The 27,965-nt window shown below is 35.3% G+C and overlaps 1 protein-coding gene across 8 annotated transcripts in view; it reads left to right on the top strand.

Annotated features, from left to right (window-relative positions):
- KLF12 (KLF transcription factor 12) overlaps window positions 1-27,965 on the top strand; it is a 472,528-nt gene that overhangs the window by 272,411 nt on the left and 172,152 nt on the right. For 7 of the 8 annotated variants that reach the window (XM_060191518.1, XM_060191522.1, XM_060191516.1 and 4 more), the window contains one exon: window positions 22,654-23,200. In XM_060191518.1, coding sequence (XP_060047501.1) covers window positions 22,654-23,200 — 547 coding nt within the window. Of the gene's footprint in view, window positions 1-16,106; window positions 16,291-22,653; window positions 23,201-27,965 lie in introns of those variants that run through there. The other variant, XM_060191515.1, reaches the window with a different exon arrangement.

Below are 27,965 nucleotides of genomic sequence, written 5' to 3'. Positions count from 1 at the left end.
CTCTGTCTTCCCCTCCTCTCTCCATTTCTCGTTGTCCTCTCCAACAATGACGACAACAATAACTACAACAATAACAAGGGCAACAAAAGGGAATAAGTAAATAAAGTTTTAAAAAATTAACTTAGAACTTTTGTTGAGGAGCCATTGATAGGATTTAGATAATTTAGAACCAGGAGTACTTTTAAATAATTGGTAAAATGTATTTTTTACATGTTTATTTTTCCTCATTATTCTTTTACTTACCTAGGAAAATTTCTGTGAGATATTCGAGTGAGATCTGCTTTTATGTAAGAAGTATTTTTTTTTTCTTTTCACATTTTGTACTTTTTTTTTCCGAAGCATTGACTTACTCAGATTAAATTTTATGTCTACCTAATCCTTATGGAAAAATGATAAAAGGTTTTTGGGGTTTTTATTAGTCTCTATAATTTTATATGGTTACCCATATAAAATGTAATTTTCAATCATGAATAAAGGCCTTAGAGTAAGTAATTTAATTAAACCTACTTTGAGTTTAGCTTTAAAAAACAAATATAAAGTCAATATCATTCTTATGATCCAGAAAGAATCTAAAATTCATGAGAGATGTCCATTAACACCTTGAGATTTGAAGGCCAAAGGAAAATGCCAGTGGTATTATTATAGCATTATCAGGAAGTGTTTTGTAACAGCTAAAATACTAATGACAGTAACAAATGGAGTCCATGTAATAAGAATATTTTAACTAGATAAACATGTGTGAGGCTGAAAAATACTCCATATTCAGGAAGTCATATTCACAAGTGAACAGTTATATGATCCCTTTTAAGTGAACAGTTATCTGTTACTTTTTTGAGATACAGGATTAAGAATATCTAGATCAACTCCAGGAAGAAGTAAATAAACAAGGTCATATTTGTAGTCATTTTTAGTTGTAAATTTAGGAAACTTTTAAGAACATTTTTGTCTATGCAAATACCAAGCAGTAAATGAGCTATGGCTATGGTATTTAATTATTGAGGAGAAATACTTATGGAAAAACTAATAATTACAAAAGAGTTGGGAAAAAACATGCCTAGTTACCTGAACCATGTTCTGAGTCCTAAAGTAAACTTCTTTGGTTATTGTACATGAGTGGCTTGTGATATGTGGTATGCATTTTGTGGTTGTAAATCTAGCTCTTAGGATCAAACTTTATTTGCCAGATCAACAGAATTTTGCAATTGTTATTTCTTGATTCAAAACAAAGGGAAATAAATGAGTACCTATTATGGGAAATTGTATCAGTTATGGCTTAAATTGTAATCAAAAGCTTTAAAGAACAATATATTTTAACAATGAAGAACCTATAGTTAGTGAAATTACTTGATTTGTAACAGACAGTGCCCTTTATGGGCTGTGTGGAAGACTAGCTACTTTAAAGAGTTATTCTGATAAAACAAAACAATTAGAGCAAAAATAAATGGAAACAATTTTGTTTGCACCTCATAAACAAAATCACTTACACATGTGTATTAAAATACGTGGGTATTGATTGAAACTATTTGAATACAAAACCAGTGCTAAAGCTCGGGTTGACTTAGATCAGAAACCAAATAGAATTTTTAGAATAAAGAAACCTGACTAACTAAAAGAACAAACTGCAGTGATTAAGCTGAAAAGGACAAAGACTGGTGGATTGAAAATAACAGGAAAGAAGCCAGCAGTTTATAAAGAGAACTCCATTAGATTGACATCCAATTTTACTATCTCCCAAGGTGGTGAATGGTAAAATATGCCTCTCTGTTTCCCAGACCTTTACAACTGCTGCTTCACTTAGTATAGATTCATTGCTCTCTGTTAAAGAAAACAAAGGTTCATTACTGGGTGGATTTTAACTCAGAATAAACTTACCTTACTGGGATTGCATTTTTCTAAATAACTGAACTTATGAAGGATAATTTTATCACAAAAAGGGCATCACACCATTCATTCCACATGACTATACAGCTTCTACTAAGATTGACTAATTGATTTATATAATCTATTCTAATTTACTGCAGTGTATAATTGCTTAAACTTATTGAACAGACATGAAATGTTTCACAGGGGATATCTCTGCCCCATTCCCTTTTGATAATCTAAATGATTTACCTTTATAGAATTTCCTATTTTCCATATGTAAAGCAATATATCTAAAGTCCATAAAATAGTCCCAAGGTCAAATATTCAGACAATCTATAAATACCTTATCTGAAATCATCACAGAGAAAAGCTTAGTAATAAAAATTCAGAACTGCTACTTCCTTAGTAAGCAGTCCATAGCTCAAGAGATTGCACTCCACCTCATAAGAATTGTCTCCTTTGAACAGACTTCAAGCTTGCTTTTTCCTCTTTAGTATCATTTGCCTCCTTGACTTGGATTTTTTTTTTAATTTATAAAATGGAGATATTGACAAGACCATAGGATAAGAGGGGTATAATTCTACACAGTTCCCACCACCAGAACTCCATATCCCCTCCCCTCCCTTGATAGCTTTCCTATTCTTTATCCCTCTGGGAGTATGGACCCTGGATCATTATAGGGTACAGAAGGTGGGAGGTCTGGCTTCTGTAATTGCTTCCTCACTGAATATGGGCATTGGCAGATCAATCCATACTCTCAGTCAGTCTGTCTCTTTCCGTAGTTGGGCAGGGCTCTGGGGAAGTGGGATTCCAGGACATATTTGTGGGGTTGTCTGCCCAGGGAAGTCTGGTTGGCATCATGGTAACATCTGGAACCTGGTTGCTGAAAAAGAGTTAAGATATAAAGCAGAATAAATTGTTGACTAATCAAAAACCCAAAAGCAAGAATATTGCAGATGAAGATTGGAGGGGTCTCCATTTTGGAAAAAGCTAGTAGGTCTATTTTAGGTATGTTCCAAGAGGCCTATGACTTTACTGGTTTTTGCCTGAGCTTGAAAGCTAACAAGCAGGTAGACCCAAGTTACTGTCTGGAGAGATGGTGTCATACTTGGGAAATGGACTAGAAAGTTGGATCAGGAAAGAGAGTAGCTCCCAAATATGGGAAAAATAATATAAATATTGTTAACTGTAAACCCCGTATGCAGGTGGTCTCTGGTTGTCTGGGGAGATAGTGTCATAGTTGGAAGAAAGGACTACAAAGCTGGATCAGGGAAGAGAGTATCTCCCAAATATGGGAAAAGAATATGAATATTATTAACTGTAAACCCCATAGATTTGATCTGGGGCCCATAGTCAGCACAGGGGCCTTTGTAGCCTCTGCAGCTCTGTAGGTCTAAGCTCACATTCTGTGGTCATGGCTAGGAATATTCCAGGCTGCACTAATTTCAAGACCCATCTTTCTCAGGTAGTAGAATATGTTGTCCAACCTCCCTTCGAAGAATGGAACATTCCCTACCACTGAAGATCCATACTGAGGGCCAGTAGGGGCCTACAAAGGAAATTGTTTTTAAAGCTAAGTTTACTGTATTTATTTGCCTTAATAAGTGAATTACCTCCTTCAGTGTCATTTTTTGAGTAGTGTCATATGTTTACTATGCAAATTTAATTTCCTTATAATTTCTTAATAATTTCATTTCTACATAGTAATGTTATTGACTATATCATCAATGGGAATTATTTTTTAAACGTTTTAAAATATTAATGTATATTATTGACAATTGATACCCCTTCACTTTTTTTCTGAAATAGTGTCAAATCTTATTTCACATATTTTTACTTGGAGAAAAAATACTATATAGGTTTATGTATGACTGTTGTCAACTAACATGGTGTTCTAAAGATACAGTTTTAGGAAAAATTGACAAAAAATGAATATGGACGTGGATGAGTCAGAAAGTAGATTTTTAACACATTTCCCTGAACTTCAATTACAAACTGACTTTGGTTAGATCTTTACTATATTAGTTGATTTTGTCTTATAGATAAGATCCTAGTTACTTTTTATGAGAAAGAGGAGAGAGACACATGCATCACTGCTTCATCACTCATGAAGCTTCCCCCCTGGTGATGGAAACCAAGTGCTTGAATCTTGGTCCTGGTGCATGGTAGCATGTACATTCTCCATGGGGTGTACCACCACCTGGCCCCACAGGTTACTTCTAAACAGTAAAAATATACAGTAACATTAAAAGTAAATCAAAAGAAAAAAATTAGCAAACTATTTGAGTATCTCTATTTGATGTTAGCCTAATGAAAAAAAGAGAAATTGCAGGTCATGGTTAATAAAAACCTTTTCTAGAAGTCTTTGCATACCTGGGAGATGATTCTCTTAGCTCACATCACGTTTAGATTTATTCTTCATTTTCTTTGTTGTTAGAGATTAGATTTACTGAAGTGATTTTTCTGCCTTTTATTGAAGTTCTCAATTAACAAGAAAGTAAAGATAAGAGCAAAAGCAGGTCAAATTGTCCATTGATTGGGTTGTTTTAATGTGCTGTTGTCAAATAGCCAAGGCTAATGAAATGACTCATTTGATCTGTTGCTGAATCCATTAGAATAGTGTATGGTAAAATTACGTGATTATGTTTCACCTTTTGTTTCAATATATTTCAATTTACATATATTATCACACACGTGTGTGTTTATCATACCATTACACAATCATACCTCAATTTGACATAATGTACATTCTTATTTTCAGCCTAAGACCACGAGACAGTTATTCTTTCAGTGACTAAAGGAGAGCTCAGAGGCAGAAATAAGCAAATAGTATAAAGAGACATATTATAGCACCAGTATCATCCATTCATTTACTCATACATTCCAAGTGTTGGGGATATAGCAGTGGCAGAATTAAGGAACTTCACTCTGATGCAGTTTCATTTGTTGCTTTTCATCTCCACTGGTTCTCACATCTAAATCTTGGGATCTTTACTCCTAAATGTTTGACTCTTTTTCAAAGTGTTCCAAAAATTTTAATAGCTAATACCTAACTTTGTTCCCTTCATAATTCCAGTTACCCCTTCCATACCATTTGTGAGAATGTTTTAGCCAAGTGCTATATTAAAACTGTTTCATAATAGAGAACAGTAATTGATCCGTCAGAAAGAATTTTAACTGTAAATAACTCAGCTCTAATCCAGTAATAGGCATTAGCTCTTATGAGCTCCTAGTTTGACGTCCTTTCTTTCTAATCTTTAGAATCTGATCCCCAACCACTGACCTTTCTTAGTCAGTGGTCCAGATTTTTGTCATGGTTCTTCTCCTCACTGATTTCTAACAGGGTGATGGTCCACTAGTCTCACGTCCTGTCCTTAGATAAGGCACTGAATCCAAGGAATCCTTATACTGACGAATCATCTCTGAACACTACAAGCACAGAATTCAGATTAATACATGAAACTCAAAGTTTTATTTTTTTCATTTGCATCTTTGTGTTTATACATGTCATTAATATTATAAGAGATTTGAAATCCCAAGTGAGAAACCTCAGGTACTAAATCAAATACACAGAGTAATTAAATCAGTTACACAGTGGTGGGACATGGCACTGAGCCACCTCCGTAACCTAATTTTCTAAGTAAACTATTTAGATTACTGACTATCAACCCTTTTTCTAATTATGTTTTAAACTATTTTACCAGAGCACACCTCAGCTCTGGCTTATGGTTTTACTGGGGATTGAGCCTGGGATCACTGAGCCTCAGACATGAAAGTATAATTATGTTTGTTTTTTTGTTTTGTTATGTTTTCTACAAGTTTATTGCTAGAGCTTGATGCCTACAAGATGACTCCACTGCTCTGGCCATTATCTTTTTTTATTTGATGATACAGAGAGAAATAAAAACTGGAGGGGATCAGGAAAGGGAAGTGAGAGAAAAAGAAGCAGAGCATCACTGGTTCACCAATTGTGAAGCTTCCTTCCCACAGGTGAAGTCTGGGGACGTGAGCCCAGATCCTCAAGTATGATAAAGTGTGCACTCTGTGGGGTGCACCATTGCTGGGGTCCTAATTATGTCATAGTGCCAAACACTTTCCTCCCTGCATTTTTAAATTTTTATTTATTTTTAATTATTTTATTTTATTTTTTATTGGAAGATTAATGGTTAATAGTACAGTTACTAGCACCTGCGCACAATTCCCCATCTCACTAGAATAGGTGTCTGCAACATTTTCAACTAATCACACCTTTAGTTCTGCCTCACAAGTGTCACATGCCATGGTGTTTTTTATCTCTTCTTTTTTTAATATGTTTTAATCTCTCTCTTTTTTTTTTAAATCACCATTATTTATATGATAGAGACAGTCAGAAATTGAGAGGGAAGGGGGGGAGGAAGTAGAGGGAAAGAGAGACACCTGCTTAATCATTCATGAACCTTTCCCCCTGCAGATGGGAACAGGAAGCTTGAACCTGGGTCCTTGTGCATTGTAACATGTGCCCTCAACCAGGTGAACCACCACCTGGTCCTTCATGGTGTTTTTTTTTTCTTTTCTTTTTGTCATCTGATTAAATATATATATTTGCTGTCATTCTCAGGGACTCATTGACCCAGGCTAATTTTTTTCAGATAGAAAGTTGACAGAGCAATAAAGGGGAAAGCACTATAGCATCAAATTCCCCAGTGCAATGGGGAGCTGGCTTGAACCTGGGTTCATAACAGCCACCCTTCCAGGTGATCTGTCTTACCAACCCTAAAAACTATTTTTTTGTTGTTGTTGTTGTTCTTAAAATTAATTAAGTTAATTTTAATTTAAATTTTAATTAATTAAATTAATCTTTGTAACCATTTGTTGACTTTAAGCTATACTTAATTTCAAGGAGCTCAATTTTAATGAATTTTCCGGTTATCTTTTTACAATTGATATTTAACATAATTTGTGATCAGAGATCCTGTATTGAATAATTTTTTAAAATTATCAGTGATTTAATAATTATTAACAAGAATATAAGATAGGGGTATAATTCCATACAATTCTCATCACCAGAGTTCCATATCCCATCTCCTCCTCCATTGGAAGCTTCCCTATTTTCTATCTCTCTGGGATTATGGACCAAAATTCTTTATGGCGTGCAAAAGGTGGGAGGTCTGGCTTATGTAATTGCTTCTCCAGTATTGAATAATTTTAACCCTTTAGGTTTCTTAAGACTTTATCATGCATACTATGGTAAAATAACTAATAAGTAGTTAAAGAGCACTTGAAAAACACTGCTTTGAAGGGTATGAAACAGGTGTGTTCTAAAACAGTCTACTAAGGTAAGCTTGCTAATTGTTAACTTTTTCACATTTCTATACCTCTACTAATTTTTGTCTGTTTATCCGTTATTGAAAAAAAAAGGTATTCAAAATTTTATACTAAAGTAATAGCTTGCTCTGTTTCTCATATTTATATTCTTACCCACAAATACAACATCATGTTTAAAACTTGCCAGTGAGGTTGACCTTAATAGTTGTCTTATTTGAAGACTTAGTTTTGTTACTCGCATTTTTCTGTTCTATCATCATCATTATTATTATCTGATTGAACGTGCCTTTCATCATGAAATTGCCTCTGAGTTATTAATAAACTTGCTCTTAGACATATGAATTAATTAAATCTGTTAATTCTCTAGTATTACTGACTTTTGAGTGAATGGAAAACTATTTCTCTCAGCCATTTGGGCAGACTAACCAACATTTTCTTCTCCAGAGTGCCATCTTGATGCTATTTGAGTATATACCATTTTTATGGCACATATATGCCATCATTCCTCTATGAGCACCTCATGTTAGATATACCAGAAGATCTATCCCAGCTGGAATGATAAAATTTATGTTGGCTGCCATCCCTGTTGAACAAAATTTTCAGTAGACCCTGGCATGGTAGGCAGAGTGACCTTTGAACTCCTTTGTGATTTAAAGCCTTTCAGATTGGATAAATTGGATTGACAGTAATAGTTCCTTTACTCATAATTAGAATATTCATATTATGTTAAATAGTATTAATCCTATCCTTTAGTCTTTTTCAAATGTCCATTTAAATGCCATCTTTCCACTTTATATTAGGGATTATTTCCAGTCTGGTATAATTTGTAGAACAAAATATAGTGTAAATCAGTGTTTTCCTGCCCTTAGAACATAGCCCCTTTCGCCTGTCATATTGCTTATGTTCTGTCTCATCCATTTACCAATGTAAAATTAAAAAAAAATTAATAGCTCAGTGAAACTCCAATGTAATAATTTAAGGTAGCTCACCAATGAAGTATAGCAATGAAAGAAATTAATTCCTCATTGAAATACAAGGAGGAGGGATAATGCTATCTGTATGTCACCTTTCTACATTCTACAAATCAAGGTAATTGTCACATCCTTTAAAAAGTTAAGCAGTTATTGTTTAAGCTTGAATTAGTGTTTAGATTTGCATTGACCAGAAATTATCTAGACCATTTTAAGCAAACCAAGAGAAGGATTTTTTTTCCTTCTATCATTTTGCTCTGTATTGTAATATGTAGCACAGTACTGCTAAAAAATTATAAAGTTAATGTGTTTGCTGTCCTTTTATCTAATCCAGTTACTTAGTCTTTAATTTGTAATTCTGAAATCCTTAAATGTTTGAAAATCAACATTTAATTTAAAACACTCATTTAAAATTCAAATCTGGGCAGACAACCTCACCAATGTGTCTTGGAACCCCACCTCCTCAGAGCCCTACCCCCACTAAGGAAAGGTAAGGTAGAGACAGGCTGAGGGTATGGATCAACCTGGGGATGTTGATCAACACCCATGTCTAGCCGAGAAGCAGTTACAGAATTCAGGACCTATACCTTCTGCACCCCATAGAGATCTTTGGTCCATACTCCCAGAGGAATAAAGAATAGGGAAGCTGCCAGTGGAGGGGATGGGTTAAGGCACTCTGGTGGTAGGAATTGTATCAGTACTACCCCTCTATCCCACAATCTTGTTGACCATTATTAAATCACTAATAGTTGAAAAATAAGAAAACACAAAGCAGAACTTGGACTGTGTTTGGTGTATAGCACCAAAGTAAAAGACTCTGGGGCGAGGAGAGGGCTCAGGTCCTGGAACAGAATGGCAGAGGAGGACCTAAAGGGATTTGAATTGTTAGGTGGAAAACTGAAAAATGTTACACATGTACAAACTACTGTATTCTACTGCTGACTGTAAACCATTAATCTTACCAATAAAGAAAAAAAAGTCAAGAAAAAAAAACTGAAAAGACAAAAAAAAAAATTAAAATCAGGTCCAAACTGGTGTCTATCTATAGTATTTATTTGTAAGTGTTCATTTGTTTTTCATAGAAATTTTAATTATTTGGAGAACCCCTGTAAAACCTTTTAAAGTATATTATTACCTTCCTAGATTTCTTAGTTTTTAATTATTTAAAAAATACTTTATTTCTTTGTTGGATAGAGACAGAAGTCAAGAGGGAAAGTGGAAGTAGTAGGGGAGAGAGGAAGAGAGACACCTTTAGCACTTCCCCTTGCAGGTGGGAACCCTGGAGAATTTGAAACCAAGTCCTTGAACCTTGTAACACATACACTCTATTGGGTGTGCCACTGCCCAACCCTTGTTTTTAATTTGTTGACATGGATAGCTTAATGATTTTAAACAAGAAATTGTCCATATACTTTTTTCATTACTTTTGAAAATTACCTAAAATATATCGAACTTCTCTGCTGCCACAGGTTACAACTAGATTTTAACATTTGATCCTTCTATACACTCTGAAATTGAGTGAATAATGCCACTCACTGTATGGAAGCTACCTGATACAAACTATCAGAGACTGCAATTTCAAGTTCTAGCTAGCAATAGGGTAAAAGTTATGAAGTAACAGCAAAAATAACTACGTTTTACTTTAAATGTTTTTTTTTTTTTTTGCCAGCCGGTATTAATTTCGTCTCAAGAACTCATTTGATATACAGTTGCAAATAGTTGTAGGGGCTGGAATTTAGAAAGATAAGTCATTTGCTTACGGTCATAGTACTGGGGCTGAGCCAGGGCACAGGTGCAGAGCCCACGACCACCACACCTCTGCTGTAATGTTGTAATGTTTTCTTAAATCAGACATTTAAGACATTTAATAAATCTATCTCAAGTACATTACCACAATCTACTCTTGTTCACCTTCCTGTAGACTAGCTTCAAGGAAAAAAAAAAAATTAACAGCAGATCAACTTTCTTCTGCCACCCAGCAAGTATCGGGACCCTTCCTTCTGCTGTCAGCTGGCTTGTTCTCAAGAAATAAAAATGAATTTTAATATGAGCTTTGGAAAAAATATAATTAGACTGGTAAATAAGCTGGAGTCATACTGAATTTGAAACAACCAAGATTAGTAAAAACGCATACCTTTGATTATCAATTGTATTTGCCTTCTTTCATTTAAATTCCAGTTGCGTAGGTCTATACAATAATTTATGTAGAATAATCATGCCACCAGCCTAAGCACCCTTGGCAAATCAAACTTTTATTTTTATTGTTTTATTTCTTTATTGAGGGATTAGTGGTTTATAGTGGACAGTAAAATACAATAGTTTGTACATGCAGAACATTTCCACATAACAATACAACTCCCACTAGTTCCCCCTTTGCCATCACTGTCTAGGATCTGAACCCTTCCCCCCACCCCGGTCTTTTAGTTTGGTGTGGTACTTTTACTTTGGTGCAGCCAAAGTAAAACCCTGGAAGGAAAAAATAATAACAATCACCTTTGGACGTTTTCACCCTCTGGATTCTCAGAAAGACCTGCCTACATCTGTACTCATTTTCCAGAAAGTCCAAAGCCAAGGCTGAAAGCGTGAGTTTACATGTGCATGGATAACCTTATCATTTCGTCAGCTGAGATGGACTTAAATCCAGTGCTCTTGGACAAGTTCTGGGAACATTTAAACATACCTGCTTTTCTACTTGTGGTTCTTCTTCATGGCAACTGCATCCACTTCCAGAAATCTATAGATAAAAAGATGTTCTCTCAACTTTTCCAGTTAGTCTTGTCTTGGTATGATTGTTGATCTCTCTTGCAAGCATTTTTTCTATGTATAAGAGAAACATATAGAAACTTGGCTTGGATGTTTGCTTTCTTTAATTATCCCCAACGTGTGACCTGTATTTTACAGGTATTAATTCATTTCACATGCAAAGATTGCACTGTTGCTCTGTGTGTGGAGTTTCGGGGGTTCCAAATGTATGATTTAGCTACAACAGCCATCCTAGCTAGAGCCAAGCTTTCTTTCCTTTTCTCTGAAATGTAATACATCCCACCACTGTGCAGTAATGCTATACAAAAGCTATATGTGGTGCACATTCTGTGAAATCAAAAGCAGGGTACATCTGGTAGCAGAAATTAATCTGTTAGAGAATGGTAAACATTATTACACATTTTAAGATACATAACTAGCATGAGACATTAGCCTTAGGCTCTGAATATGACTATGACTGGGAGTAAAGACTTAAGTAAACCCTTATTTCATGTAGTCTATAAATTTCAGGTTTAGTGAATTTTTTTTTTGTTTTGTTTTTGTTTTTGTGGTTTTTGCCAGGGCTTCACTTATCTGGGATGGATGGATGAATAGATAGATAGATAGATAGATAGATAGATAGATAGATAGATAGATAGATAAACAGAGAATCAATGCAAAGATACTACAGCATTAAATCTTTCCTTAGTTGCATTTATGACAAGTACCTTCCCAATTAACTGCCTTGCCAGCCCCATGTATAACATAATTTAATGTTTTTAACCATCACTGAATTAGATAAGTACTAATTTTAAACCGGAAGAACAAAAAATTATAATCATCAGATTGAAAAGTTGTCTATTAACAGATAATTTTTTCTAGATTCAAAAAAGTTGGGATTCTAGTGACAAAACTGGATCTTATAGACAACATTAATATTAAATTCAATTTGATTTTTGTCAGTCCTTTTGGGGGGGGTGTCTCTGTCTGGTGTTACTCCATGGCCACACCTCCCAGAAGTGAATTGAATTTGATTTTTGAAATAATGAGCTTTATTATTGTTAAAAGAATTCTATATAGTCCTCCCAGATACACATGCATCTTTACCCAGATTTTCTTACTATTAAAATTTTAGATCAGTCTAGGTGGGGGGTTAGAGTGTTATGTGGAAAACTGAGAAATATTACACATGTACCAACTACTGTATTTTATTGTTGACTATAAAACATTAGTTTCCCCCCCCATAAAGAAAAAATATATATGTAGTGTGGGGCTGGATATGCAGTAGTTATACAATGAGACTCTATGTCTGAGGCTCCAAAGTCCCAGGTTTAATCTCTCACTCCACCATAAATGAGAACTGAGCAGTGCTCTGGAAAAAATGTGTGTGTGTGTGTGTGTGTGTGTGTGTGTGTGTACACATCAGGATAATATATATTACTATAATTAATTAGTCTGTATTGATAGTCATTGATTAGATACAGTCCACAGTTTACACTGTTTGACTCATGTTGTACAGTGGTTGGGGTTTGGACAGATGCATGTGTATCTACCACTAGTAACATGCAGAACCATTCACTACCCCATGCTTCACTTGTTCATCCTTCCTTCTTACTAATCTCTAAATACCACTTACTTTTTACTCTATGACTTTACCTATTTTCAAAGTACTATGCAGCTGGAATCATAAACATTTTGAAATTTGTTGGTATGCTTTGTGAAGGTTCAGTTTGACAGCAAAAATTGGTGAGGAAATAGTGCTTCAACAGACTTCCAATACTTCCTTTTTCATATATTTATTGTATGACATTAGTTCTTTATCTCAGTTGGCAAGGTAGGTGAGAGTAGTATTTATAATACAGCATCCCCATATAGCAAATGTGATGAATACTCACTGATTATAGCATTCCCAAATATATTTAATTGGTAAATATTTGCATAATTACATATACATAATGTGTTGTGTTTATACTCAAAGATGTTTTTCTGTCTTTTTATTTCTTAGGAATGTTGGCTGTTCATTTTCAGAAGTGCAGAAATAGAATCCCATCAGTCATCTACCACTCTGAAGTAGAATGCTCTTGTACTGTCCCAAATTCTAAACACCTTTAAGACTTTCAGATTTGTAGTCAACTGTTAGCATAAATTTTGAGTGATGAAAGTCATGGGACATAAAAGTCATGGAAAATATTTATCAGAAGTATAGAAAATTTACAAAAAATTCAGATATATGTACTGATCCCTCTTTAAAGGCTGGCATTTTGGGGTCAGGTCAATCAGACTCTCACTGGGAAAGTGTACATGCTGCCATATGCAAGGACCTAGGTTCAAGTCCCCAGCCCCTATCTCCAGGGGAGAAGTTTCATGAGGGGTGAAGCAGTGCTGCAGGTATCTCTCTGTGTCTCTCCTTGTCTTTCTTTCCCTTTCCTCTCATTTTTCTCAAGTAAGTAAAGTATATTTAAAAGACTGGCTTTTCGCATTTGAAAGCATAAACCATAAATGTTCGAAGCATAAAGAGTCCATTATGCTATGCATGTGTTTTGAATTTTCTTAAGGAATCAATTACTGCTTAGATTAACACTAGAGATATTGATAGAAGTAGCTGAGTTAAATACTCATTCAATTACTCCACCCTTGTATGTAGTATATAATTCATTCAAGACTTCTGGAAATAAATTCCAGATTGTCAAAGTAAGGGATTTCTACTTATTTTCTTTTGTTTTGCCATCTAGACTACTAGCAGAACTACAATTTTTCTTACCTTTTAATAGTATACTTTCTTTTTTTTCTTTCTTGGCCAATTTTATAAATCCATGCTTTTGTAATATTTGAATTTAAAAGGTTGCCCTTAAACATATAGTAAAAAGAAGAAAAGTGATTTGGCTGAAAGCAAGGTTAGTGATGACCATCAGGCCACATGCAAGAGGACTTTTGAAAAATAGTGGTGGCGCATCTGGTTGAGCACACACATTACAATGTGCAAGGACTTGGGTTCAATTCCCCCAGTCTTCATCTGCAGGGGGAAGCTTCACAAGCTGTGAAACAGCACTGCAGGTGTCTCTCTCCTCCACACCACTCAGTTTCTCTCTGGTCTCTAGCCAAAATAAATAAATAAATAAATAAATAAATAAAACAGGAGGAAATCACATCAAATATAAGAAAAAGAAAATGAATCAAAAGAAATTTAAGAAAAGTAGTCAATCTTTTTAGTAAAATTGATGAGAGTGGGAAACACATGCTGTGATCACAGATTTTCAGTGACTGCTACAGTTAGAGCAGAAGTGGCCTGTCAGAGGTGTCAGTTGATGGTTCTAAGCATGGTGTTCATATCACAGAAAGTCCATTTACTAATAATGAAACTAAGGCACAATATCTAAAGCATGTGCCTATTGTGCACATCATGTTAAAAAAAAAAGAATTAGCTCTTTAAGATGAGTTTTCACTGAAAGTAGTGATTTAAAGATTTTTATCTAAAACCTGAAAAGAGCACAAGGTATATATTCATAGACTCATTAATTCCTTAGCAAGTTTCTTTACACACCTCCCATAAAATGCCCATCTTCAGTTAACCATCTAATCAGCAATAAGCTTCCATACTAATTTCCTACTGAGATACTGACATAAATAATGTGTGTATTTATTATAATGATGAATATAAACTGAACTTTGGCTTGAATAGCTTCTTTATCTTATGGCATTTAAATATCAGACCTTTAAGTTAAGTATATTTCATTAGCCATTACATGAGCACACTAGCAGCCACTCTGAATAAATCAAAAATTGCAATAACAGTAAAGGAATTTCAGATGACTACATCATAGGTTTTAAGAGAAAATGTTTAAGTCCCATGTGAACCCTAGAAATTTTCAGTGTATGGATTTGTTTAGCCACTTTTGACATACCTAACTGTCCACTTGTTTAACAAACATTATACTGCTACAGTGGCTGTGTTTATAGGGTATAAGCTTTATCTTATGCAGGCTTCAGTGAATTAGATCATTTCTTATACTTATAATAATGTATTAGATTGCCCTTGGAAATTTTAGTCCTATAAGGGAATACTCAGTTTTTTTCTAGCCCGCATTTCATAGTGTTGTATGAAAGCACTCATGTCCTTAATTCAGTCTTTACAGCAATCGTATAAACTTGGTATTGGTTTTATTCTTTTATAGGGGGAATAAGCACAACCCAAGAGACTGCTAATCAATACACTCCTAAGAAGGGAAAGAGTGGGTCATGATTTCTTTTTATTATTAATTTATTTATAAAATGAAAAATACCAACAAGACCACAGGATAAAAGGGGTACAATTCCACACAATTCCCACCACCAGAACTCCGAACCCCCCCCCTCCCTTGATAGCTTTCCTATTCTTTATCCCTCTGGAAGTATGGACCCAGGGTCATTATGGGTTACAGAAGGTTGAAGGTCTGGCTTCTGTAATTGCTTCCCCACTGAACATGGGCGTTGGCAAGTCAATCCATACTCCCAGCCTGCCCCTATTTTTCCCTAGTAGGGAAGGGCTGTGAAGAGGTGGGGGTCTAGGGTACATTGGTGAGCTCCTCTGTCCAGGGAAGTCAGGTCGGCTTCATGGTAGCATCTGCAACTAGGTGGCTGAAAAAGCATTAAGATATAAAGCAGAACAAATTGTTTAATAGTCAGGAACCTAAAGGTAACAATATAGCAAATGAGTTTTAGTATCTCCATTTTGGAAAAAGCTACTAGGTCTATTTTAGGTATAAACCAAGGGGCCCATGACTTTACTAATTTCTGCCTGAGGACAACAGTTAACATTCAGGTGGACCAAAGGTATTCTCTGGGGTGATGGTGTCAGAGCTGGAAGTAGGGCTAGAAAGCTAAGTCAGGGCAGAGAGTAGCTCCCACATATGAGAAAGATTTATAAGTATCATTTTATGATGTCTTTTTTTATGTCTAATTGCTTGCTGTTTTGGGTCACTGCAAACTGTTGTGTACTTTTGCTTTAAGGTGTATATTTTCCCCTAGCTCATGGGTACATGTGCACATGTTTTCAATCTCGGGGGCTCTGATCTATATCTAGGTTCTGTGGCTTTGTTAGAAGGTGCACTACCCAATAGGGCATTGAGGAGTCCTATGAGCTAGGAATGGTCTCACCAGAATGCTGGAGCTAAAGGGCTGAATTCCTGGTGTTTCTGGACACAACCCGAAGTGAAACATGTTAAGGTGGTACTGGTTGCATTGATTTGGTCAAGTGAAGCATCCAAGAAGACAAGCCATGCCCTGGAGTTTTTGTTTGTTTGTTTGTGTTTGTTTCTGTATCCAAGTCAAATCTCTCTTTTCTAGAGAGAGACAGAGAGAAATTGAGAGGAAAGGAGGAGGTAAAGAGAGAAAGAGATCTGCTTCACCATTTGTGAAGTTTCCTCCAGTGCAGGTGGGAACAGGGGACTTGAATTAGGTTCCTTGAGCAAGGTAATCTGTGCCCAATTGGGTATGCCACCACCACCTAGCCTTGTCAAATCTTTCTATAGTAAACACATAATGGACTATAAAACAAATATTATTGTATCCATTAAGCTGTTAGGCAAATCACTTTGTAGGGTTTTTTTTACCCTCTAAAATCACCATGAGATTAATTCTCAAAAAAATTTTAAAACCTCATTTATTTAAATGCTGATTGTCTGACTGGATATATAAATAGATGAATGGATGAGTACCTGGATAGATAGTCGTGGACATCCTTGCTGTATCTGTGTGTACTTCCACATACCCCTTTTCCATAAATCCATGCTGCCATAAAAGGAAAAATAGCATTATGAATCAGGAGTAATATTTCAAGAATATTATTGAAGTGATTCTTAGCCATGCTTGAACACCAGAATCATAGGAGACAAAGATGGGGGTGGTGCCCAGATATTTTCTTCCTCTTAAGTTTATGAGGTAGTTAAATTACATGACCAGCACTAAAAATGCTATTTTATTCACTGGCAGACTATGATAACATCCAGCAGATAAAATACCTAGCTGCAGAAATACATCTAGTACTCTAGTTTCTGACACATAAAAGTTTATACATTTATTCAACATAATGCCTAAATCTAGTTGCATTTTAAAAGATTTATCAGGGGAAAAAAAGATTTAACTGATTTGAAAAGTGTGTATGTATTGTCAGATCATGAAGAAGATACCAGAATATTATATGTCATATTTCATTGAGCATAATATTAGGACTGAAAGTAGCTTAAAGGTTTTTGAAGAAAATGGCAATATGTGACCTTATTATCATGTTTATATATTTGCTTTGGGATTTCATGAACTTTGTTCCTGTAATTACACTTACTGTGGCAAACTTTTGAATATGTTTATGCAATTATTTCTCAAGGCATTATAAGTTCCTTAATTGTTTTACCCTTTCTAGTGATATTAAGATCTTCTGAAAAAATTTTCTTTATCAGAAATCCAGTGTTCTCAAAGTGAGCCTTGTGTGCTTAGAGGGATTGTTTTCATTTGATAGTGTAACAATATGGTGTTTGGTGATCTTTTACACACCAGGAACACCAGCAGCAAAAATTCAGCTGAAGTGGTCACTCCCAGGCAAAAATCTGGATAGGCTTTTTATCTGAAGTAAACAAATAATAATGCTTAGTAAACAATTACTATTAATAGCTCATTAGTATTGTTCAAGAAACCGAATAGTTTGTAATTACAGCTAAAATTTAGTGTGGAATCCATCCTCTGCCCTTTTTACAGAAACTTCTTGTCTTTGTTGTTCTCACAGCACAGGACTTTTCTTACTGCTGGTCCGCTCAGTGTACCTATCTGTGCCTTATAGACTGTTGTAATAGCAAACCGACATGCTTTTGCTTTTTCAGATACTGTTGCCCTTTTCTTTACTATCTAACCACTCTAAGTACTTGTCTTCTCAGGTTTTCCCATTACTTTTCCTCATTCTGCCTTTTTTTTTTTTTTTTTGGATAGTAGAGAAAATAAAGAGGTATTTATTGATAACAGATATACGACTTGTATATGTGGAGAAAGATCCAGAGATTCTGATGAGTTCTCCAGCATGTTGTCATAGGTATAGTCCTTAAATAGCTTAGCTAATGAAGTTTTTTACCATTATTTTTTTTCACATTTCTGTCACCTGTGCTTTTATGAACTTATCATAGCAGCACATTTATAGATTCAAAAATCAAAACCAACACATTCCAATTTCCCACTTAATAAAATTAAAGAAATGAATTCTAATGATGATAACAGGGTCAAGAAATATATTTTCTTTACTAAATGGCAGGGGGGAGAGTATTCTGGAGGCTAGGTGGTAGTACACTTGATTGAGTGCACGTTACAATGTGCAAGGAACCGGGTTCAAGCCCCTGGTCCCCACCTGCAGGGGGGAAAGCTTTGCGAGTGGTGAAGCAGGGCTGCAGGTATCTCTCTCCCTCTTTACCTCTCCCTTCTCTCCTTATTTCTGGCTATCTCTAGTCAATAAATAAGTAAAGATTTTTTTTTTTAATTTAAAAAGTATTCTGCATGAAGAGCTACTTTTGGAACTGCATTGGTACAGAACTAATGAGTGCACATATATGTTTGTCTAGCTTGAAGCTGTACTTAATGAACAGCTTTCACCTGCCACATTATGACAGTAAAAGAGATAAGTATGACCTATGAGAGTATCATATTATGTTCACACTGTAGGCAGATAAATGACACAATTCTGCCTTCTTTATGTTTAGGTAAATATTTCAACTGTTACATTATGCAAACGGAGAGTTTTTGATGCTTACACTTATTAACTCATGCATAATGTCTCTAAGCTTCTAAATAAGATAAACCTTTGATCCATAACTTTGGCTTATCTTTTCTTACTTTTATGAGTACTTTCTAAATGTTCAAAACTAGAACTAATAGACAAACTATGTAGATCTCAAATATCGGAAAACATCTACAGACTCTTAATATTTGGTCTTCATAGAATTCAGGTATATATAGCAGAATTGTAAGAGATGTAAATGAGCTTAAGGAGTAAATATTGTCTTGAGAAATCAAGTATATACTGGATTTCTGTTTATGCCATAGAGAGGTTTGGGCAGTTTTCAGAGTCCAGTGAAATTTAGTGCCTGAGATGCCATCTGTTTTCACTTAAGTTTCATATTTACCACCTGTATTGTCATAATCTATCAAATTAGTCTTCCATTTGCATTTTATAATGTCTCCACACACAGTAGTTCTAGAGTTGTGTAGAAATCTTGTGTCTAAGTATGCATTTGTGAGGTGCCTATATTTGAAGTGAGATGGTGTTTGATCCTATGTTCCTAATAACATTTTACAATTTTTAATAGTGAGTCAGTATATATATATATTTAAAATTCCTTCACAGAGAATTTCTTATTTCTATTGCTCCCAGGATCATCACTACGTCTTTGTGCCTTCCCAATAAATCCACAGCTCCTGGCAGCGAATTTCCTTTTTTTCTTTTCTTCCTTTCTTTATTTTATTTTAATTAGGAAAGAGAGAAATTGAGAGGAGAGAGAGAGAGAGAGAGAGAGACCTGCAGACCTACTTCACTGCTCATGAAGTGTCTCCCATGCAAGCGTTGGGGGTAGTACTTGAACATAAGCCCTTAGGCATGGTGACATTTGTGCTCAACCCAGCTCCCAACAAAGAATTTCTTCTTCTTCGTTTGCCAAAGACTTTCTAAGTGAGTACAACATACTAATAACTTTCATTTTACATTTTTCTACAAAAAGACTAACTGGATAATTCTGTGGACAAATTGAAATTCTATTCTAGTAGAAAAGTACATTCTAATAGCTTGGTATAAAACTAGTTCAGATAATGGTGCCTTTTTATCTTTTTGCTTCTTAATGTTTGAGAAGATTAAAAATTACTTCTCAATTTTAGAACATAAAATGAAAATCTTGCTACTTAGAATTGTATGAAGTATACATTTTAAGCATTCTTTTTATATTTTCAATTCTTATATTTTTATGGATAAGCATGTCAGCTTCAAACAAGAATAGCAACAAAAATTAAGGCCACAGAACATCAACCAATTTCCCATATGAGTTTGTCTAGTACCATTATTGACTTAGTTTCTCTCTTTTTCCATTGTTGCTGGATAAAATGTCTTTGTATTACTACCTATTATATATTTTGAATGGAGCTATAATTTATATTCTATAAAGAAAGGTTTTAAGAAATAATGTCTTTTGTTATATTGAGTTGTATACTCAAGGTTTGGGAGGAATAGAAAACCAAAGTCAGTAACTAAACAAAGACTAAAGTGAACTATTTAATGAAATTTAGGCATTGTTGTCCAAAGTAAATCTCAATAGGAAGGTTTTGGTCTTGAGAGTTGTAACAATAATACACACACACACACACACACACACACACACACACACACACACCCCTCTGGTCAAATTAGATGTAACCAAAATAACCTGTTAGGGATCCAGGTGGTGGCATACCTGGTTCAGCACACACAGTACAAAACTCAAGGACTGGCATAAGTTACAATCCTGGTTCAAGCCCCCAGCTCCCCACCTGAAGGGGGGGGTCGCTTCATATGTGATGAATATGATATGCGGGTCTGCAGGTATCTTTCTCCTCTCTCAATATCTTTCTGTCCTTTCCAAGTATATAAAAATGGTTGCAGAAGCATTGGAGTTATAGTGCAGGCACCAAGCCCCAGCAGTAACCCCAGAGTCAAAACAAAGAAACCTGTTAAAGTTTTGCTATTATTCATAGACTGACATTTACCAAAGGTGTTCTTATGTTGTTGGGGCCTTGAAAGTGATTGTTCTATCAATACTTGTTGGAATAATGAGTGAATAGGCATGCAAATAAATTATACGTGTACCCAAGGAAAGCATTCTAAGCCCATTAATCTGAGTAAAATCTTAGACTCTTTATAATTATTATTATTAATAAAAATGTCATATTAAAACTTAAAGAAGTGAGACAAAGTTATTATCATCATTTGAATCTAAACAGTTAAGTTCATAGGTAATCAAAAATTTCCAGAATCAGTTTTTCTGAAAATTACTACCAAAATGCTCATTGTAGTAGTTCTGGACACTATTTTTTTTAATTGTAAATCTATTTATTTATTTATTTATAAATTTTTTTTATTTAAGAAAGGATTAATTAACAAAACCATAGGGTAGGAGGGGTTCAACTCCACACAATTCCCACCACCCAATCTCCATATCCCACCCCCTCCCCTGATAGCTTTTCCATTCTCTATCCTTCTGGGAGCATGGACCCAGGGTCATTAAGGGTTGCGCCACAGAAGGTAGAAGGTCTGGCTTCTGTAATTGCTTCCCCGCTGAACATGGGTGTTGACTGGTCGGTCCATACTCCCTGTCTGCCTCTCTCTTTCCCTAGTAGGGTGTGTCTCTGGGGAAGCTGAGCTCCAGGACACATTGGTGGGGTCTTCAATCCAGGGAAGCCTGGCTAGCATCCTGATGGCATCTGGAACTTGGTGATTGAAAAGAGAGTTAACATACAAAGCCAAACAAATTGTTGAGCAATCATGGACCCAAAGCTTAGAATAGTGGAGAGGAAGTGTTAGGGAGGTACTCACTGCAAACTCTAGTGTACTTCTGCTTTTAGGTATATATTTTGCAGTAGTTTATGGATACGTGTGAACATAAGCTCTCTCTCCCAGAATCTGGTGTATATCTAGGTTTTGGGACTTTGTTAGAAAGTGAACCACCTGAGATGAAATTAGAGTGTACTATAAAAGGAAAGGTCTCACCCGAGTAATGAAGCTGAAGGGTTGTCATTCCACACGTGAAGTCTCTGGACACAGTCTGAGGTGAAGCATGTTGAGGTGGCAATCGTTGCGTTGGTTAGGTTGTGGTCGGCGGATGCAATATTATTTGATATGGATTGGGAGAGGCATACGGGAAAGTGGGCCCTATCCAAGGGTTCCAGGACTGGGGGAAGTAGGGGCTCTATAGTGGAGATGTGAGGTTCCTGCTGTCTTAGGGTTCAAAAAGACAATTGATAGTTAATGTTATCATCACATTATTTGGTAATTGGGTTAACTTTGAAAAGTCCTTTTGTTATGGTTTGCTGTACAGTACCCAGTATCTTGTATATAGCTGTGTGGTATTGGATGCTTCTAATCTACTTGGTCTAGGCTTTTGAGAGAGTCCGCATATCAAATACACAGCCTATATATTAAAAAGATCCAGTTTGTGTTTTGAAAACTTTGAGACGTACAATTGATTTTCCCCCTCTCATATTAATTAACTAGGGATTTATATGACTACATTTTGCTAGGAGTGTACATAAACACCATTCCCACCCCCAAACGACTGTGACCCATCCCTCCCACCCACTCCCACCCTCCACTGGCCCAGGAAGCTGCATGTCTACCCCTCACCACAGGGCTTTTATTTTGGTGCCCTACTTAGAATTTGGTCAGGCTGGACACTATTTTGAGGAATCTTTTTTTTTTTTGTCATCACTAAGAGTTATGTTATAGTTTTGTTGTTAGAAATAATTAGTCCAGAATAACTTAGTACCTGGACATGGGAGGTTGGAGAACTGTATGCTCCTTTTCAGGTGTACTAATGAGAATGATGTGATCTCATACCAGATGTGAAAATTGATTTGACTGCCATATTGACAGTTACAGAATAATCCTTCCAATACTTAGAGAATGCATTAATATCCCATAGTAATAAGAGAAGAATTAATGAATATTCAAGCACAAACTCATGCATTTTTTAATAAATATATGCTCAACAGATAAATATGTGTTCCATTTTTCTTCCTACAGTCTCCAGACGTTCACAACTACCCAGATATGGAAGCTGTTCCCCTGTTGCTAAATAATGTGAAAGGGGAGCCCCCAGAGGACTCATTATCTGTAGATCACTTCCAAACACAAACTGAGCCAGTGGACTTGTCAATCAACAAAGCCAGGACATCTCCCACAGCCGTTTCATCCTCCCCTGTTTCCATGACAGCGTCTGCCTCCTCACCTTCTTCAACTTCAACCTCGTCATCATCTTCTAGTCGTCCAGCCTCATCACCAACTGTTATAACATCAGTATCTTCAGCATCATCTTCGTCAACAGTATTAACTCCAGGGCCCCTTGTTGCCTCTGCATCTGGTGTGGGAGGTCAGCAGTTTTTGCACATTATCCATCCTGTACCACCTTCAAGTCCCATGAATTTACAATCTAACAAACTGAGTCACGTTCACCGCATCCCCGTGGTGGTCCAGTCGGTGCCTGTTGTCTACACAGCTGTGCGGTCACCTGGAAATGTGAACAACACTATCGTAGTGCCGCTTTTGGAGGATGGGAGAGGCCATGGCAAAGGTAAGAGACAAGGGAAGCCTTGATTTATTTCAGTGCTAGAGCTAACTAGTGAGTGAAGCCAGACCTGTATTGCTTGTGAATGCACTACATTCACAGAACAACACAGCTGGTTAAGTCAAAAAGCAGAGCGCAATTCAGTAGGAGCTAACCTTTGCATTTACATAGACGTATACTTCAGTATTAGTCTGTATTTTATGCATCAGGTGATTTTATATCAGAATTCAAATATCTGAATTTGCAAAACCCTTACCTTCAACTGCCTATATGAGGGCAATCTGTAGTTAATGTAACCACTTGTGAAATGTAATATCCTTCACTAAAGGTAATCGTTATGAATTTTTTCTTATCTGTTTATTTGTTTACTTATTATGAGAACACTGTTCGGGTTTGGCTTGTAGTGGTGCTGGAATTTGACCTGTGACTTCTGAGCCTCAGGCTTGAAAGCCTGTAGTGTGAACCACTATGCTATCTCCCAGTCTCAACCATTATGAATTTTTTTAAAAAGTGAATCAGACTCCTTCTAGTTGTTCAAACTAGAACTTTTTTTTTTTGGATAATATAAAAATACCATGAAGTTGCAATGCATGATTTGATCATTTTCTTTTTTACTGACTTGTAAATTAATTTGCTATTTAAAAATTCTAAAGTTGGTTGTGTGCTAGGCTACAACAGTATGATATAGGAATTAGTTGTAGAAGTTTTGATTATCATCATTTTAGACAACAGGATTGTTCATATGATAGCAATTTTTTTAAATGAAGTACTAAAAGTTCCTTTAGAATGTAAAAGCAGAAATCTACTTTGCTGCTTAATTTGTACGTAATAGTATTTAATTGTTTCATTATATTTACATATATGACACTTATGTAGCTGATTATTTCTGACTTCCTGTTTTCTTCCAAATTTTGCTAGAAGAAACTGCTATCATGGCCCTGTTGATTTTTGCCTTCTTTTTCAATGAATATAAAAATAAATATTCTTTTAAATAATTGATGCATTCTTTTAAGTCTGAACACAGAACGTATTTTCTCATCCGAGCCTAGAAATAATTTTGAATTGAGACCTACATTGATTTACATTTTGCTATACCTTACCACTACCCATGCTCATAATTAGGATAGATGAACACTTAAAACATGTTTTTCTCATAAAATGCAAGTGATATAGTTGTTCTGATTCTAATATGAGGTAGAATTAAGTGTGCATAGATATATTACTTGAGCATAAACTTAGAGAAAAATTTTCGAATATACAAAAAAATTCCACCTTGTGGTTTCATCTTTCTCAAGTTACTGTTTTATCTGCAGTGAGTTTCTTCAAAACACATGAAATAAATTTCCCCTTTCCATTTTTACCAAGTGAAGAGTCTCATGGTTCACAGCAACCAGAAGTCGTCAAGTGAAGACTTAAGGTATAGACACGTGCTAACCCGACAACCTCTCTGGCTGGTGCTGTTCTGTGCACACGTCAGACACTAGCCTCCAGTTAACAGTGTGAAGAAAGGGAGGGTTAGCGTGTCTTTTCTTTGATTTTACTTTAGCTGAATCTCTGGCATTACTAATGTCTGATGGACATTACTTAAGTTGAATAATGATAATTGTTGAATTAGGTGTTTTCTTGTAAAAATCATAGATTCATGAGACAAACGTATAACTATGTGTGTGTGTGCGCATGTATATAAAACAAAAGAGACAACTTTTAGTAGTAGTTAATATCATTTTATGAGACAGGCTGTTTTCATTTGAAATAGCTCACATGGATAACATGCTGCCTTGCCATACATGCAACTCAGTTTTAAGCCTGGCCCCACACACTACAGGTACTGTAGTCCCTCTCTAGATATCATCCCTCTCTCTCTCCACTGAAATTTTATATATATATAACATAGTAAAAATATATCTAAATTTTTGTTTTCTAGAAAAGATCTTTGCTGCAAATTTATGTTTAATTTGTTCCCTCCATGAGTACTTTGTTGGATCCACTGTTTTTAACCTTTTCATATTAAGTACAGGAATTTGTAGAATCATAAATCTGCTGTTCTGTGTTATAGACCCACTTTGGATCCTTAAGGATGGTCACTCATTTTCACTTCCTTTTGCAACAAAATAGGTAGAATAACTACCTGTCCTTGAAAACTAATGGCAAAAATAAGGAAGAGTTTATATGGATTGATGACCATCTATCAATGTGTTTAATTACTTAGCCCCCAAACCAATAATATGCAGAATTTGGGTATCTTAGAAAAACTAATAGTTGAAGGGAGAAAATGTATTGAACTTAAAAATGAAAAACTGTTCCTAACAACTTAGTTTGGAAATGGATTTCAAAAAGTGTGTTACTACAACAAATAAGGGGTGAGTGTAATATGAAAAGTTGAAAACATTCTGCATTTTCTTTTTATTAGTGTGTACTGATTTGCTATCACCATATTCTACAGGTATTGTGACAAGGGTTTTTATAAGTTTTTATTGTTTAACTGATTCATTAGGTGATGCTAAAAGTGTCTAGTGGAGGAGGGCTGCCTACCTCAACAGATGAATAAAAGAAAGGGCATTTCAGTAATTCTTCAAGTTTTTATTTTGCACATATGCAGCTGGGCACAAGGCCAGCAAATGAAATGGCTGAGTGATAAAGGGCACCTCTACTGCCATTCTCACCAAGGATTTGTGTATCTGGTATGAATGGGCAAAAAGAAATGTGACAGGGAGGCATTTTCAAAATGCTAGTAAAAAAGAGAAATATGTAAGAATACAAAACTAGCTCATAGAAATGTAAATGATTGTGCTGACTACTGAGGTTTAAAGTTGGTTAAAATAATACCTAGTGACTTTTAAAATTGGTTAAAGTAATATATTTGGTCTCTAGGAAATGGATAGATTATCTCATAGGGTACAGTATACAAAGGACTGAATGTCTACATTTATGTCTAAGGCTCCATATCATGTGATATGAGTCATCTCGCTATTCAAGTATTTGTTAAACATCTATCCTGTATCAGGCATTTTACTGGCACCAGGGATTCAGTATTGAGCTAAACAAATGTTGTTTTTGTCTCCAAGTACTTTTAATCTACTGGGAGATATTGACATTAAATTAAAAAATCATACAATTTACTGATAATTGTACCAAGCTGGATTAAAATATAAGCCAGGCATAGCTTTACCCAGGGGAGGGGATCTACGTATAATTGCAAAGAGAGATAAAGGTATTTGACAAAAATATTTCCATGAATTTCTTTTATAAATATATATCTATCTATCTGTGTGTGTGTGTATATAAATAAATATATATATATATATATATATATGGCAGGAAAAATTTTTTTTTTACTAAGATGGTAAGAAGTGGGCTATTCAGACTAATTCAAAGCAAAGTGTGAATTTCAAATCATGTATATTTTTAATTTAAATATTAGGTTGTCAGAAAAATCATGATGTATTTTTTTTCTGATTTTCTATGTAAAAATGCATCTTGGCTTTTCTGACAACCCAATACATTTTAAGGTGGTGGAGTAAAATCCCCAGGTGTATATAGTTGATACAGATGTGATGTGAAATGACCAAGAAGAGTGTTAATATGTTTCCTAATGAGACCAGAACCTCAGCCATCCAAATATTTGAAGCATTGTGGCATAGAAAATTGCAAGTTGTTAACTAGCTGAAATACCTCAGCTGATCTTTGAGTATAATTGTTTTCATGTTATATAAAGAAAAATGACATGCTGTGATGAAAGATAAAGGAAACAAAGACATTTTAGGATAGAGTTATGAAAGGAAGGGTGTCTCTGAAGTCTACTCAAGGGAGACATCTTATCTCAGCTCACCACAAGGACTCAGTAGCATTTAGCCCAGTTGAGTGGCAGTACTCAGAGGTAGAAAGCTCTTCAAGTAGAGAGAAGAACCAGTGACTGGTTCTGCTTGAGTTTTGTTACTCTGTAACCTGAGCCATGTTATTTATAAACATGACCCTAGAGAGATTATTCATTCTCCTAATATAATTTCATGAGGAATTTTTTGGGAGATTTTCTAGAGTTTTTCTTTGGAGTTATTCTTTTCTTACAGGTACTTAGTTGCAGAATATATATATAATTGGTCATAACAGCACACAAACAAAATTGTTCTTGCTTCATTTTTGCCTGGATGAAAGAATAGGGGTATTTAGGAATTCTCTACCTTTATTCTGATTTCCTTGTGAGATGAGGGGTACAGTGTTAAGGAAATGCCAAGAGGAGAGTATTGTCAATGGGGTAGTGGCCACTTATATCAAATGCTTCCAGGGGGCAAAAATAAAATGACACCTGAGGACTAAACATTGGGTAAGAGGCCAGTTCATTGATGATACTAATCACATGTTATTACAGTGGTAAAGACAACATACTGGAGTGAATTTGTGTTTAGGTAAGAGGTAAAAAGGGTGAGATGAAAGACTAGATAGACAACTATTTCATTTTGCTAGAAAGAGTTGTAAAGAATGGAATGATAGTTGATCAGGTATTTAGAGTTCTCTGATTTGGAATTTTAAGAGAGAAAGACAGTAAAGCATATTTGTATATTGTCAACAATAGTCATGTAAAGAGTTGAAAAATGGATTGACCTGAAGAGGGAAAATTCTAGTAGGGAAGTTCTTAATTAAACATTAATTGCTTATATTGTACTGCGTAAGTATTCTTCATTGTGTAGTCATTAATCTAAATTCTACCCAGTTTATTAGATGGGCTTTAAAGAAAAGATAATAATGGAAAATGAAAGAAAAGAAAAGATCTGAA

The sequence above is a fragment of the Erinaceus europaeus genome, chromosome 5, assembly GCF_950295315.1.
Source record: "Erinaceus europaeus chromosome 5, mEriEur2.1, whole genome shotgun sequence".
Lineage (NCBI taxonomy): Eukaryota > Metazoa > Chordata > Mammalia > Eulipotyphla > Erinaceidae > Erinaceus > Erinaceus europaeus.
Note: the sequence above shows the minus strand (reverse complement) of the source record. Positions and strands in the feature narration are given on the sequence as shown.